At 34.2% G+C, this 13,632-nt stretch overlaps 1 protein-coding gene across 2 annotated transcripts in view; it reads left to right on the top strand.

The window, feature by feature from the left end:
- Positions 1–13,632, top strand: part of CCDC141 (coiled-coil domain containing 141) — an 84,385-nt gene that overhangs the window by 31,800 nt on the left and 38,953 nt on the right. For both annotated transcript variants that reach the window (XM_080599476.1, XM_080599477.1), the window contains 5 exons: positions 1,275–1,469; positions 5,461–5,633; positions 8,685–8,826; positions 10,505–10,624; positions 12,886–13,077. In XM_080599476.1, coding sequence (XP_080455602.1) covers positions 1,275–1,469; positions 5,461–5,633; positions 8,685–8,826; positions 10,505–10,624; positions 12,886–13,077 — 822 coding nt within the window. The remainder of the gene's footprint in view (positions 1–1,274; positions 1,470–5,460; positions 5,634–8,684; positions 8,827–10,504; positions 10,625–12,885; positions 13,078–13,632) is intronic.

The raw sequence follows: 13,632 nt of genomic DNA on the forward strand, positions 1-13,632 counted from the left end.
GACATTTGATACAATTCTGTGGGATGAAATGCTAAGTGAATGTTTTAAAGTTTGTCTTATTTCAAAATACATTTAATTCATTACCAGAAAATGTGGAAGAAAGATGCTACCTAAGGCATGGGAAATTGCAGGATAATAGCAGATGCTCCTTTTGTTTTGAATAGCATGATAAGACACCAATTCTAAGTACTGACAAACACAGCATGGTCAAAGTACATAATGCAAATGTTTTGGTATTTTATCATTTTCTTTATAAAAATGCAGCAAAATCAAATGACTAAAAACCAAAGCAGTAGTTGTAAGACAGGAAAAGGTGAAATTACTCTTAAAGTAAAACTCTTTTTCATATGATTAAACTCTTTTCTATACGGTTAAGTCATAACCTAAAAAAGATAATGGGACTGAATACTGTAATAGTATTTTTCATAGGTTTAGGGAAAAAAAAAAAGTTTTGTGCATGAAGGCTTAATCCCTAATTTTTATGTATAATTTGGGTCAGAACACTAGAAGCACAAGTCAGTTCAGTGTGAGTAGTTGAAAAAAGAAATAGGAGTCAACATAGACAATCAGTTCTGATTAGATGCTTCCAACTGGTGCAATGTATACAAAGTATATGTAAACTTGTACTGATTCATCTGAATCCATTTTAAAGCACCTCAGTTTTAAAGGACCTACCTCAATTAAGTGTCAATAATGTTTTCGACTGTGGCTTGAATTCCAAATGATGGTCTTCCTTTCTAAAGTACCTTTCCTTCTGTCTGTCACTGCCACTAGGAAGGTTCAAGATCAGGTAAGGCTTTGAATGGACTTGTATTTTTGTCCATCAGGAAATCAGGGCAAATGTACAACTGAGAGTTTCAGGAGTGCTACCACACTTCACTGTAAAGGGGAAGTCATCTGATTTAATTGATTGCCAGACAGCTCTCAGCAAAAATTGTCTTACTGGAAGCAGCTATTACCCAGGCAATATTTTAATTTATTCTTTGATGAACAGTTGGTTTTAAGGGGATGTTTGTCATAAAAGTTTTTTTGGTTTTATGTTGTCCAGGCCATCTTGCCTGTGAAACTCTGTAAAAGAATGTAGGATGCGACCACTGACAGCTGTTACAAAAAACATAATTTGCTGAGAAATTCATCCTGGAAGAAATAGCTTCAAACAGTGATAAATTTCAGGCTTGTAAACACAATATATGTTTTCAAGTATTAATATGATCATTGTGCAGGTATATTGTTTTCCTATTGGTAGTTGATTAAAGCGGAATTTTTCCTATCAGGAATGGAACTCCACTGTGGAACAATTAGAGGCTGAAGCACTTAAGATTTTGCTTTCGGAGGACTACACAGAAAAAGAACATCTAAACCTCACAAATCAGAAAATCTGTCTGTTGCAAGAAGAAGTGTGCTGCCATATGGAAGAAAGGAAAGCCCTGCTACAAGAGGCCAATGACTTTTTTAATGCTGCTGGCAAGGTTGGTAAAAAGCCAAGCTTGTAATAATGTGATCATAACATTAGTGTACATTTGTGGGATGATAGATGTGAGATTATGCAAACAGTTTTCTAAACAATTTTGAATGGAGAATTGCTAATCTGATTACCCTTTAATATGATCTCTTTTCTGAAACTTCTATCCAAAATGGCAGATGTATTTTTAAGAAGCATTAAAAAAAATTATATTGAGAAGAACACTCAGTTTCCCAAAAAGGTATTTGGGAAACATAGTTTGCCAAAAAATGAATTTAAAGGTCATTGTCTCTGCCATGATATCAGCAAGCTGTATGAAGGGACAGAAGCTGTTCTATAATACTCAAACTATTACAGGCTAGTTAGGATACCAGAAATCGATTATCTTTACTCGCAGTGGTCTCCACAGGGGCTAATGTATAATCAGACATGAGGAAAATCAAGAACAATATACAATTACTCATATATGGCATACCATACAGTACATGGTCTATACATGACATAATAAAAAAGCGGTCAGTTAAGACACAAAACTCCCTTAATCAGAGTGCTAATGATGAGACAAGGCTCACACTTGGGGTCCTTGCTTGACACTGAGGTCAGCAAGATAATGTGTAAGTAGTAATTTCCATCACAGGTGTGCTCACCTGCAGACAGTGATTCAGGTTCCAGAATTAGACTCTTATAGCTCTCAGTGGAGAAGGCTAAGAAGGGGACCTACCTGTCTACTGAATTGCTTGTTTTGTGGAGGTTGTTTAGATACACGCAGCCTTAACTAGTATCTCTATTTAATTTTAAGTCATTTCCTAATCTTGTGTGTTGAAAATGGGTAAATTATTGTTGACAAAAAAATGAATATTTTAAAGCTAAATTTTTTGCTTCTCCACACATCAAGTCTAATAATAGTTACTTGTATGAAAAATATTTTCATAAATTTGGCCATTAATTTTTGTTACATCCTACCTGCAATCTTTTTTTCCCCTTAAAAGCTCATTATCATATTTGGATACTTTAATACAATTTAAGAATTCTGTTTGTTATTTCTATTTTTTTTATTAACTCTTATGTAAGCATGATAGGAATATTCTTGTAGAATTACTCTTCAAATCCCAATTCCAAAGCAAAAATACCATTTTTTTTCTTCAGTCATCTCCTGAAGTTGTTTTAGGATAGTAATTTTGTAGTCTAATGTGGGTTATATTTCTTCTGATATTTTTACTAGCTCAGGACTTAAGATTTTAAAATTATTTTTAAATGTTATTTGCAGCTAAAGATATAGAATTATTTTTTAAATTATATTGATTGAAGGGACAGCCCTTTTCATAGGTCTCCAGTTTAAAAAAAAAAAAATAGAACGGTCAAGAAAAAAGACTTTTTTTTTAAATCACTCTATAGGAGTACAATACAATCAAGGAAGCAAGGAAGCACGTGTAGAAAGGAATAAAATAATTGACATAATGGAAATGACCTCACATTCAGCCAAGTAGAATTAAAATGGTGAAAGTGTCCTCTTATGTGGAAGCAAAATGAGTCCTCGGACACCACTGTCTTTGCTTCAAAATGCTCCTGGTTAAAATCTGAAATATTTACAGGCAGGTACACATGTTACTAGAAGTATATGCACTTGTAGTTCTTTTGAGCCTTTATTTTTTGAGAGACTAGATTGAATTTCAAATTAGTCTTCCAAAAAATAAAATGATCCACTGGCCAATTGCTCTTGGTATAAGAAAAATGGTTGTAATCCAGTTTCTAGTGGATGTGTGCTCATATAATAAAAATGAAAATTCTCTTTAAATGCTAATTTGAAACTTGAGACAGCTTGCACTGTCTTCTAGAAACTCATCAGAGGTGAAAATAAAATTGAATAAGACAATTTTTCCCCTTTCAAATACTACTTGAAAAATCTTTAACTTCCAGTTTCACCCCAAACTGTTAGAACACCAGTGTTGTTCTAGCATTTAAAATGCTGGGGAGGGAAGGAGGATGATGCAGTGTGTCTGCCAAATATACGATGAAAGTGTTTTCTGGTATTGCGTTCTAATATTAATATGCAACAATTTGTTAAATGAACTCTAATTTAGAGCAGAAGGATTAAGCAAGGAACCCTGTATCAGATTGGTGAGCTCTCTTTTTAAAAATGGTTTGTCAATTTTGTTGCCTTGATTTGGGGCATAAACCTTTTGAAACATGAGGTGTTTAGCCAGCAGTGCTGGACCAAGTACATGTTACACTAAAGTTACAGAAAACAAGGACTTGTAAACTTTTTGGAGATACTAAGTGCTTAGAATCTACTATCTGAAGATATCCCATAGTCCAATTGATTTGTAAGTCCTTTAGAGCCTTGAAAATCTGTTGCTGCATTTGAAAATTTTCTACTGCAAAGCAGGACCTCAAAATTAATGACCAGACTTAAAACATGAAAGCTATTTATTTCAATTTTACAATAAACCTGTTCTTGATGGGCACATACAGCAAGTAGTATTAGCTATGCAAACATTTTTCCAAACCTTTTTAGTTAGAAAACTAGTTAAAGTTCCCAATTTAAGGTGGCCAAAAACCAAGTGATCTTCTGTAATTTTCAAAGCATGTTCTTTGTAGATCACTTACAGAAGCTTTATAAGCAGATAATTTCCAGGGATAGCTCCAACAATAAACTTGATATATCTATTATATATGCTGAAAAAACAACCAGCAGCCTGCACTGATTTTTGTTTTGAGCACCAGGTGGGGCTCTAATCATGTGTCTTTTAACCTATATGTTCCTTCAGTATTTTTTTTATTAAACAACATGTAAACAATACTTAGTATTGAAATTATTTGTAGACCCTTGAAGTGACAAAGATCTTTTCCTCCAGCAACTATGATCTTTCTTGATCTCATTTACAATAAAGAAACAGAGAAGGTTAGGTGGAAACAGTGCAAAAACTCCTTGATAGTGAATCCCCTTCTAATTTGAACAGTGAGCTACATGAATATAGGTCTGTTGCTTTGAGAGCAAAGGTAGCATCTTTTCATAATACAGGGCTGTGCTTTGTGAAAGTACTTGATGAAGACAGGACTAGCTATTGTGTGTCTGCTCAGCATGCCGCTACTCCTGTTATGTGTAAGAGTGAATAAAACGGGATCTGCTACTCCTGTGGTGCACTGAAACTGAATTACTTTAGTTCAGAAAAGACACATTTTCTATTTATTATGAGGGCATATCTGAACCTTTGGACTATTTACATGTAATGAACAAATAAGCGAAGCAGATTATTAGCTGTTTTGATGCTACTTTTCAGGTCGCTGGAAAGCATAATACTTGCATTGTGTTTGTGTTCATAATTTCTGGTGTGCATTTTGCCATTTCTATTTTTACTGAAATTACTGTTTACTAACTTTACTAATGGAGTATTTAAATGTTGCCTTCATTCAGCATTAAAAGGCAGGAGTTGTCTAAGAATACTTCTGTCACTTTCTTCTGTTATTTGAACGAGAACCTTCTTGCATTAAAGAAAAATGGAGAACAGGTATAAGAAAACAAAAGTGCATGTCTGCAAAATCAAAGACTGTTTTTAATAAAAATAGATTTAATTATAATTTATTTGTTTAATGTAAGTTTGATATATTTAAAACATTAAAAAAAATAACGGCGAAGCTCCTTGAGTGTGCTTCAACAAACCTTAGAGTGCTAACACTGTCAGTTGTATTACTATTGCTATTTTGGTTCTGCTTCAGTATCCAATTGGCCTATTTCTGAAAATTGAATAGTTTTAAATTCAAACTAATTATGATTTTGTATGCCCATACTTGCATGAACTTTTGCTGAATTATACCTCTTTTCTTCCGTGACCTGCAAAATCAATATCAGACCCTAAATTAAAATGTTGTTCTGAGAAATGGGGAAACTGAAGAAATGGGGAATGTTAATTGCCCATTGATCATCTGCTTATGTAAAAGAATTTATGCTTGCATTTTAAATAGAAATATTGACAACAGATTATTATTTTTTTTTCCAGGCACTTGATGCTCTTCAAGGTATTGAGAAATACCTTAGAATCGTTAATTCAGAAGGCTTAAGTCTGCCTGTCTTGGCAATGAAGTACAAGGAATTAAAGGAAGAAATTAAAGGCTGCACAGCAAGTACTTTGCGAAAAGGACAAACTTTAGTTCATAAAGCAGATTCTCACAGGTATTCCCTCCGTTTTTCATATTTGCTGTGTTTCTCCATATCTACCTGTTGCTTTATTACTGTACTAGTTAACTAAGTAAGCGTGGTTCTAAATGACCATTTCAGCCATACTTACCTTTCATATCTCGCTGCTGGCATTTATACAAACCAATCTATTTAACAAAAATGTTCAGGAACACTACATTCTACTTTAAGAGTGGTGTCAAGTAGTGCAATTGATGCAATAGGGCATGGTTCAGAAATAGTGGTTTAGTTAACACTTAAAAAAAAAATATGTAAAAGAAAATGTCAGCAGCTGCAAACTCTTCCTGCAGGCCAATGTAATCCTTTTAGACCTTTTTTTCTGCTTCTAAAGAAAAAAAAATATATATATGTATATTTTAATGTCTGCTTGCATCATAAAAATAGGCCCTGTTCTAAGAAAACAAACATAATATGACTTTTCAATGTTTCCCTGCTGTCATTAGACCTCATAGCACAAATATGAGTTTGCCATATATTTCAATGAGTAGTGCTAGTACTTCTGTGCATGTGGAACACTTTACATGCCTAGGTATGTGCAATTCTAGGTAAATCCTAGGTAAGGATTACAATCATGGAATAATTTATATTGGCAAGGAACTTTGGAGATCATTTAGTGCAATTTCTTGTTCAAAACTTTCAGCTTAGCTCAGGTTACTCTGGGCCAGGGTTTGAATATCTCCAAGGACAGACTTCAGAGCCTCTTGGGCATCCTGTTTTAGTGCTTACGCCTTTTTCGTATGAAACATGTTTTCCATTTATCTAGCCAAAATTTTTCTTGCTGCAACTTGTGAGCATTGCCTCTTGACCTTGTGCTGTACACCTCTGAAAAGACTCTGATCCTGCCTTTTGTGTAACCCCACTTCCTTATAGATAATGGAAGACAACATTTAGATCACCTCTTCACCTTCTTGTCTTTACTCTGCACAGTTCCGTCAGCTTGCCAATGTGCATCATGTCCTCCAAGCCCCAACCATCTTGGTGGCCTCTGTTTAGTTCAGCTCAGTTCTGCTCCAGCTTGTCTATGTCTTTCTTGTACTGTGGGGACTCAAACTGGCCTCTAGATGCAGCTTCTTAAGCCCTTAATGGAGGGGAGTGACCTGCTGGCTAGGCTCTCCCCGATGCTAGTTTTCAATGCCACAATGATCCTGACTCACGGCCAATTTTTTGTACACCAAGACTGGGTTTCTTTTTTTTTTTTTTCCTCTCAATCCATAGCTTTTGGAGATACCCAGAATACTCCCAGCCAACTCATAAACCTAGTAATGGCTGAAGCAATGAGTTCTGTCTGCAAATGTGATAAAGTGTTTATATTCTAGAACAATAATTTCCCCCAGAAATATTCATGTTTTGAAAGAGGGAAGACAGAGGCCTTTGTCCTTGTCATGTATAAACTAGTATGCTGTCCATTAATACTGGCCAATATTTAGCCCAGAGATTAACCCAATGGGACAACAAGATTTGTATGAACAGCTGAGGGCCAAAGGAGGAATATTTGTACAGGAAACAGGACTCCTATGAAGACTAAATCCTGATACTATATTCTGTTCCCATTATTGTACAGTTCACTGATAGCCTTAACTGCCTTCAAAAACTTCCCTTTTCCTACTTCCCTAGGACTGGAAGTCCTGACAAATATGGGCAGGTGCCATTTGAAGGCAGTGAAATGGGTGAATCTGAAAAAATGTGATTACTTTCACAAAAAAACTGCTTTTCCATTGGACAGATGTTTATAGTAGTTGGACTGTGTTTAGGGATAGTGCACTGACTTCAGTGGCATAATTATAAAGCCAAATCACAGTATAAATGAAGACATAAGATTTTATTTCTGTATTATTTTCAAATCTTCTTAAAGCACATTACAACCCTATACTAAAGTTGGAATTAGATGATCTTTAAAGTCCCTTGCAACCCAAACCATTCTATGATTCTAAAAGATAATACCAAGTAAGCTAAAATACTGAAAATATTCACATTGGAAGAGGAACAGAAGAGCACAGAAGGCAATTCTTATAGTCCCTAGAGTGTTTCAAATGGAAATACTGATAAATTTGATTTTGAGCTCATATTTTAAAATAAAAGACATATTTAAACATATTTAACATTTTTAAATTAAAACAAGCTAGAAAAATGAGGGTGCAGCAAAAAGGTGTATTTATTAGCTCTCTGAGCCCTATCTGAAGCCAGTAGAAAATTTCCTTTATTTTTAGAGGACAAAGGAAGAAACCTTGCATAAGTACCTGTATAAAAATAAGTTTATGATGAAACTAAACTAATGAAAACCTTATTTTGAACATTTGTCTTACAAAAATTCTCATGATGATTAAATTTCGGTCGTAAATCAATTGATACATGGGTTTCTTTTTTATATCAGAACTTCAGGCCTTAATTGTATGCAGTAACTTTTTTTTTTTACAATTTGAAGAGGATTGCCTCAAGCATCAGATTATGAACTGCCTACCTGATATTAAATGTTATAAATTACAAGACAAACAATTGTTTTGTCATCTTTTCTTCTGTTAAAACATCATCCTTAAAAAAAAAAAAAGTTGACTTAGAATGTATGAGACATTCTTTGTCTACCTAATGTAATAACACTGAAATACTTTAAAGTCCAAAGAAAACATATTTTTTTTAAAGTAGAAATTATATGTTGTATAATTTTGCTCTTTTCAGGGCTGTTCTGCTTGTGGTCTCAGTCTTTAGATGGTATAACTAAGGTCATTGGAACTACTTGTAAAATTAAATATCTCAGTGGATATGGATATACGGCAAGTGAATCTAATTTATGTAACTGGCAGTAAATTATTTTTTTGCAAATGTCATGTCTGTGTGCTACTTATCAGTTTTGTTGGCATTCAGGTTAATATTTTTCTTGATTACTTTCCTTGTAAGGGTCACAGCTTAAAGTTCTTGTGAAATTACTTGTCATAAAAATAATCAGAAAGGTTATTTTGTTTTTTAAGTCATTAACAGCCTGATTGCTGAGCAAAACTGAGAAATGCTAATAGTTGCACTTTTCCATTTTAGCTCTTGGGTAACAGAAATTCAGAAAATCATAGAGTATGTTCAAAAAAAAGTGGATCAATTACTCAGGCAGTGTCCAGATTATAAAGAACTTACTTTGAAGAAACAGCAATGGAGTACCTCACTTGAAGATCATCTAAATATGGTACATCATAACATGCTTTCTTGTTAATGTGTTAGCAATGCATTGCATTTCCATAATTTAACTATGTGAATATTAAGCTTAACTCAACTAACACAAGTTACAAATAACACTGGTTTGTTAGAGAGCGCACAGTTTTAGTTAGAATGCTGAATGTTGTTATCAGAACCAGTGAACCTAAAACTGTTCTGAAAAATGTTTCCATGAGAACATTTTACCAACCATCTTTAATAAAGCAATGATTTGCTTAGATAATGAGCTATTAAAACTTGTTCTTTTGGAAATGAAGTGAGTAATTAGGACTGTGACCTGCATACAGGTTTGCTATACTGTTTCTGTCTTCTGTTTCATTGTGCTGCAGATAAAAGTAGAATTATGGCAAAATTGAGGGTTAATAAGCATGGTGACTGAACTGCAGCAAATTTTTCAGTTAGGCTGAAGAGTGGATTCTCTTCACTAAAATAATTCCTTTAATTCATTAAGATATGCTTTAAGGAGATCACAGCCTTTTTTTAAGCTTTTGAATGTTCTGTAATACTGCAGACTTTTTTAATGATTTGTCAGAGATGAAGTAGACTCATGACTCCTAATTAAGGTTCCATATGTAAATTAAAAACAAATTTAAAAACTTGTAATCTTTTAACAAAGTTCATACGAAGGAAGCCCCAGAGTGTAGACCAAAAAAAAGTACTGAAATTTGATTACTGAATAATTAAGACTGTAATCTGATATTTCATATTTGCATGATGCTTATAATGAACTACTTTGAATCAAATGGGAAGGCAATTTGCAATACATTGGTCCCATAGCACATTTTCAATAGAAGAGGCCTCATGATATTAGAATACAATGAGAATATTGTTGAGTTTAGTTGAAAGTATATTTGCTGATAGCTCCTCTTGGTTTTGGAGCAATGATGTCACCAGCATACCCTCAATCTTAAGCTAAAGCTACAATAATGAAGGTAATTTTTACTCAAAAGGTAGACCCTAATATTTACATGGTTTCATTCTGCACAGTTTGTTCTAATAACTTTGTTCTCAGTCTTCCATTAGACAATATTTTGGAGATTTAAGTCATAATACATGATCTTTCTTTACAAGGAACAGTGCTCATTGTTATATTCCTACCAAGCAAAACATTTCTAATCTTCTGCTAATACAAACTATCTCAAAGAACATGGTGCTAAATTCAGCTGCCCTGAGATTTACTTCATATAACATCTTACAGTGACAATGAAGTGGAATTGTGTATGTGTATTAGCATGAAAATAGGTCTTCTGGCTTGGCAGAGAAGCTTTAAATGAACTTTCTGAAAAAAGAATGTGCATTCTTTTCATAAAATGGAGCATCACAAAAGTACTTATGCCGATAACAACATACCTAGATATTAATACAGCTGTGCCTTATAGAAATAACAAGCCTGGAGTACTTAGGATAAAGGAAAAGCATTCCAGCAAAATGAGAGCAGAGAGGTTTTTTTTCTTCAGTTTATGACTGTACCTGTTAGATGTGCAATAGTAGAAGTTTATTCTTTGGTCTTTTCATTTCTTAATTTCTCTGATTATAAAAAGTACATAATAGCAACAGTCAAGTGTTACTTCCTTTTTTTCTCTGCAAAGTGATTTATTATACTGTCTATTTATTTCAATTAACTATATAAATAATGCTTTCAAATAAAGGTATCAGAGTCGATTAAAAAAATCACCCCGAAGCTTGCAATTGGTGTGGAGATTGATTCCTGTTTGTCTGAGTCAGAAAGAAGTTTGAACAAATACCTGGAACTGGCTAATCAAATGAAGGTAAAAAAAAAAAAAAAAAAAAAAAAAAAAAAAAAAAAAAAAAAAGAAGGGGGGGCAGATTTAATAATGTTAATTAGTCTTAAAAACAAATGCATACTGTATGTATTTCTAAGTAGGGTGAGAGCCTGAAAGTTTCTTGTATGTTCTCAGAAAGAAAATAGGTCTATAGTTTTGTTTAAAAACACAGATAACATTGCAAGTCAGTCCTCCTTGCCCATGTTGTCTCTTCATCTCGTTATTTGTTTCTGTGTCAAGACTGTAATGTTGATAGGATCCAAGTGTCACTACCTCGAGATCCTAGTGTCAGCCCTTGAAAGAACAACTCCAAATGTGGATTCCTGCTCCCTCCAGAGGCACAAAATTTAAATATTGTGTATATTAGAGGCACAGAAAACTATTCTCATGTCTTGTGGTTGTTATGCCAAATAAAGGGGATGAATAAGCAAAAAAAAAAAAAAGGGGGGGGGGTTCTTCATGAAAAAGTAGTTGCCAGGTAGAGGAACTGCAAAGAGGGCTGTAAAGCTACCATCTGATGCATCCACTGGTCATGTAGGGAATGCAGACGCTACATGAAAGCACTGCAGTACTCAGCTCTGTAACAAAGATTAGGTTGTTTTCAAGTCGCATCTAGGGCCTTTCCAATTCCTCTAGCAATGCTGCAGTATCTAGAAGTGGGTTAAAGCCACTCCATATTTCATTCCCTCTGTGGTCTTGACAAAGGTGCTTTTGTTGTGGTTAAGCTGAACAATGTTGCAGTATGTATTTTAGCTGTATCCTATGTTTTAGGAGCTCTTAAAAAACATATTACTCCTATGGAGGTGTTTTTTGTTTCAGGCAACTTTTCAGTAGATCAGCAAGAGCCCATTTTTGTAGCACATGACTGTATAATAATTTTTACTGTCTTTGTCAAATTGTTATTTGGAGGTAAGTCTAGGGTGTTATCTCTTTTGCAATGTACTATCAACCTTGACAACAGTAATCTGTCACCTACCTATTCCTTCTATGGATTGTGATATGCTAGAGTTCGTGCACTTAGCTGAGTGACAGAAATAGATCTGCTAAGTGGTTTGAGTTAAATATTTAGAAGTAGATAAGCACATCACTATAGATATGCAGTGATTCTTAGTATCGAGAGGTATGACACCATTGTCAAAGGATCTTACAAGACAGTGTCTTACAATTTATGAGGTAATAATTCTGTAAAAATCTATTTTAAATAGGTATTGAATACCTTGGTTTCTGAAGTGATTTCCTGTTTCCCAGTTTTCTCATGTTTGACTAAAACCTATTTACTTTGGCCTAAGCTGGATGTCATTCTTTCTTTACATTCTTCATATGCAGTTGAGAACAAATGGTTTCTAGAAGTTCTCTTTTGGTGTACAATTTCAAGGTAACGTTCAATAATGGAAAATGTACATGTGCTTTATATATGTTAGATATGATGCAACGGAAAAAGTTGCAACTAAAATGAAGCCTTCATTCCTTGAATGAAGCTATGAGTTAAAACAAAGCAGCTGAAAACTATAATCCCAGCTGAACCGTGGAAAATATTAGTAACTCTCAGTGTATCTGCATAGACGGCATACTGTGACTTTCTTCCGGGTTTGAGCAGTTGATGCAGTAACAGATGTGACCTACTTTTTGATCCCAGTCTGATTTCAACAGGTTTTCCCCATGCAAGAAAATCTAGCTTGACAGATAAGGACTAATCTCGAGCAAGGAAACAATTATTGATTCAACAGTGAAATCAGGGGTGGAAGTTAGATTAATAAACCAAAGGGCTACAGGGACAGACCTTGAAACAATTACAGCAGTAGACTTATGAAGACCCAGAGACAAACTCTAGAGTGTGACTAGAGAAAAAAAATTGGTATGAGATAGAAGCAGGTAAGGAGTATTTAGACACAAGTAATCAGTTCAGAAGATTGGGCATTACCATTTATTCAAGGTAGCATATCAATTCTGGATAGCTGTGTTCCCGTATTCTTGCACTGTGAAGTGGTTTACTTGATCTGAATATGGAGATTCCTATTCTTTTCCATTTAAAATGGCTATTATGATAACTAAATAGATTTTAGGTTTAAAATGTTGCAGGAAAGAAATGGTGTGTTTCAGCACACAATGGACATTATGAGCTCTTCAACTAAGTAATTGAATTATACAGAAGAAAGTGATACTACTGAGAATTAAAAATGTGTTACCAATATTCACAAGTTCATTGTGGTCATTATACATTTTGTTCTATGTTTATGCCCTGAAAGGAAGCTTCACATGAACTGGAAGCAGCTAAGGGAATCATCAAAGATATGGAAGAGTTTGAACCCGAGCAAGTGGCAGCTTTTTCTAGCAAAACTGACTTTCTGAATGAAGAACTGAAAAAAACTGAAAGAAATATTAATTCAAAACTGGAAATCCTAACAACTTATGTAAACTTTTTAAAGTCAGCAGTGGAGGTACAGATTTTTTACTTATTCTCTGACTAAGCAGTGCAAAAATCTTAGAAGTGAAAACATGTTTTAATTTAGCTAAGACAAGTATCCTGTATACCACGACATCCTGTATGAGAAGTATGCCATGAAAGCTCCAGAAGTCTTTGTAAGCTTCTTTCTGCTTTAAAGGAGAGCTGTTCCAGCATGGCAAGCAGCCCTGATCATTGAACTTGTATCACCATAATGAGTAGCCTACGTACAGATTTTCTACTGATCTATATCACCATCATAGGAAGTAATATCACTGGATTTTTACTTTTTCTCTTGTGTGTATGTTCGCTCTTGTTCTCTCATTCTACACATAATAAAAATGCTTACATGTATGTAGTCTGGCTTGTAAATTTACCGGTTTTGTTTCATATATTTAAAAAATATTTCTCATAACATATTTATGCAATATGTTGATACGGATATTTATCGCAGTCTTGCACTTCCACTGAAGTGCTGATTTGTCTGAATGGATTTAAAAATGAAATATAAACTAGTTCTAGCTGAGATCATAATCCATTAATACCAACA

This window comes from Anser brachyrhynchus (genome assembly GCF_964034855.1).
Source record: "Anser brachyrhynchus genome assembly, chromosome: 7".
NCBI classification, from domain to species: Eukaryota; Metazoa; Chordata; class Aves; order Anseriformes; family Anatidae; genus Anser; species Anser brachyrhynchus.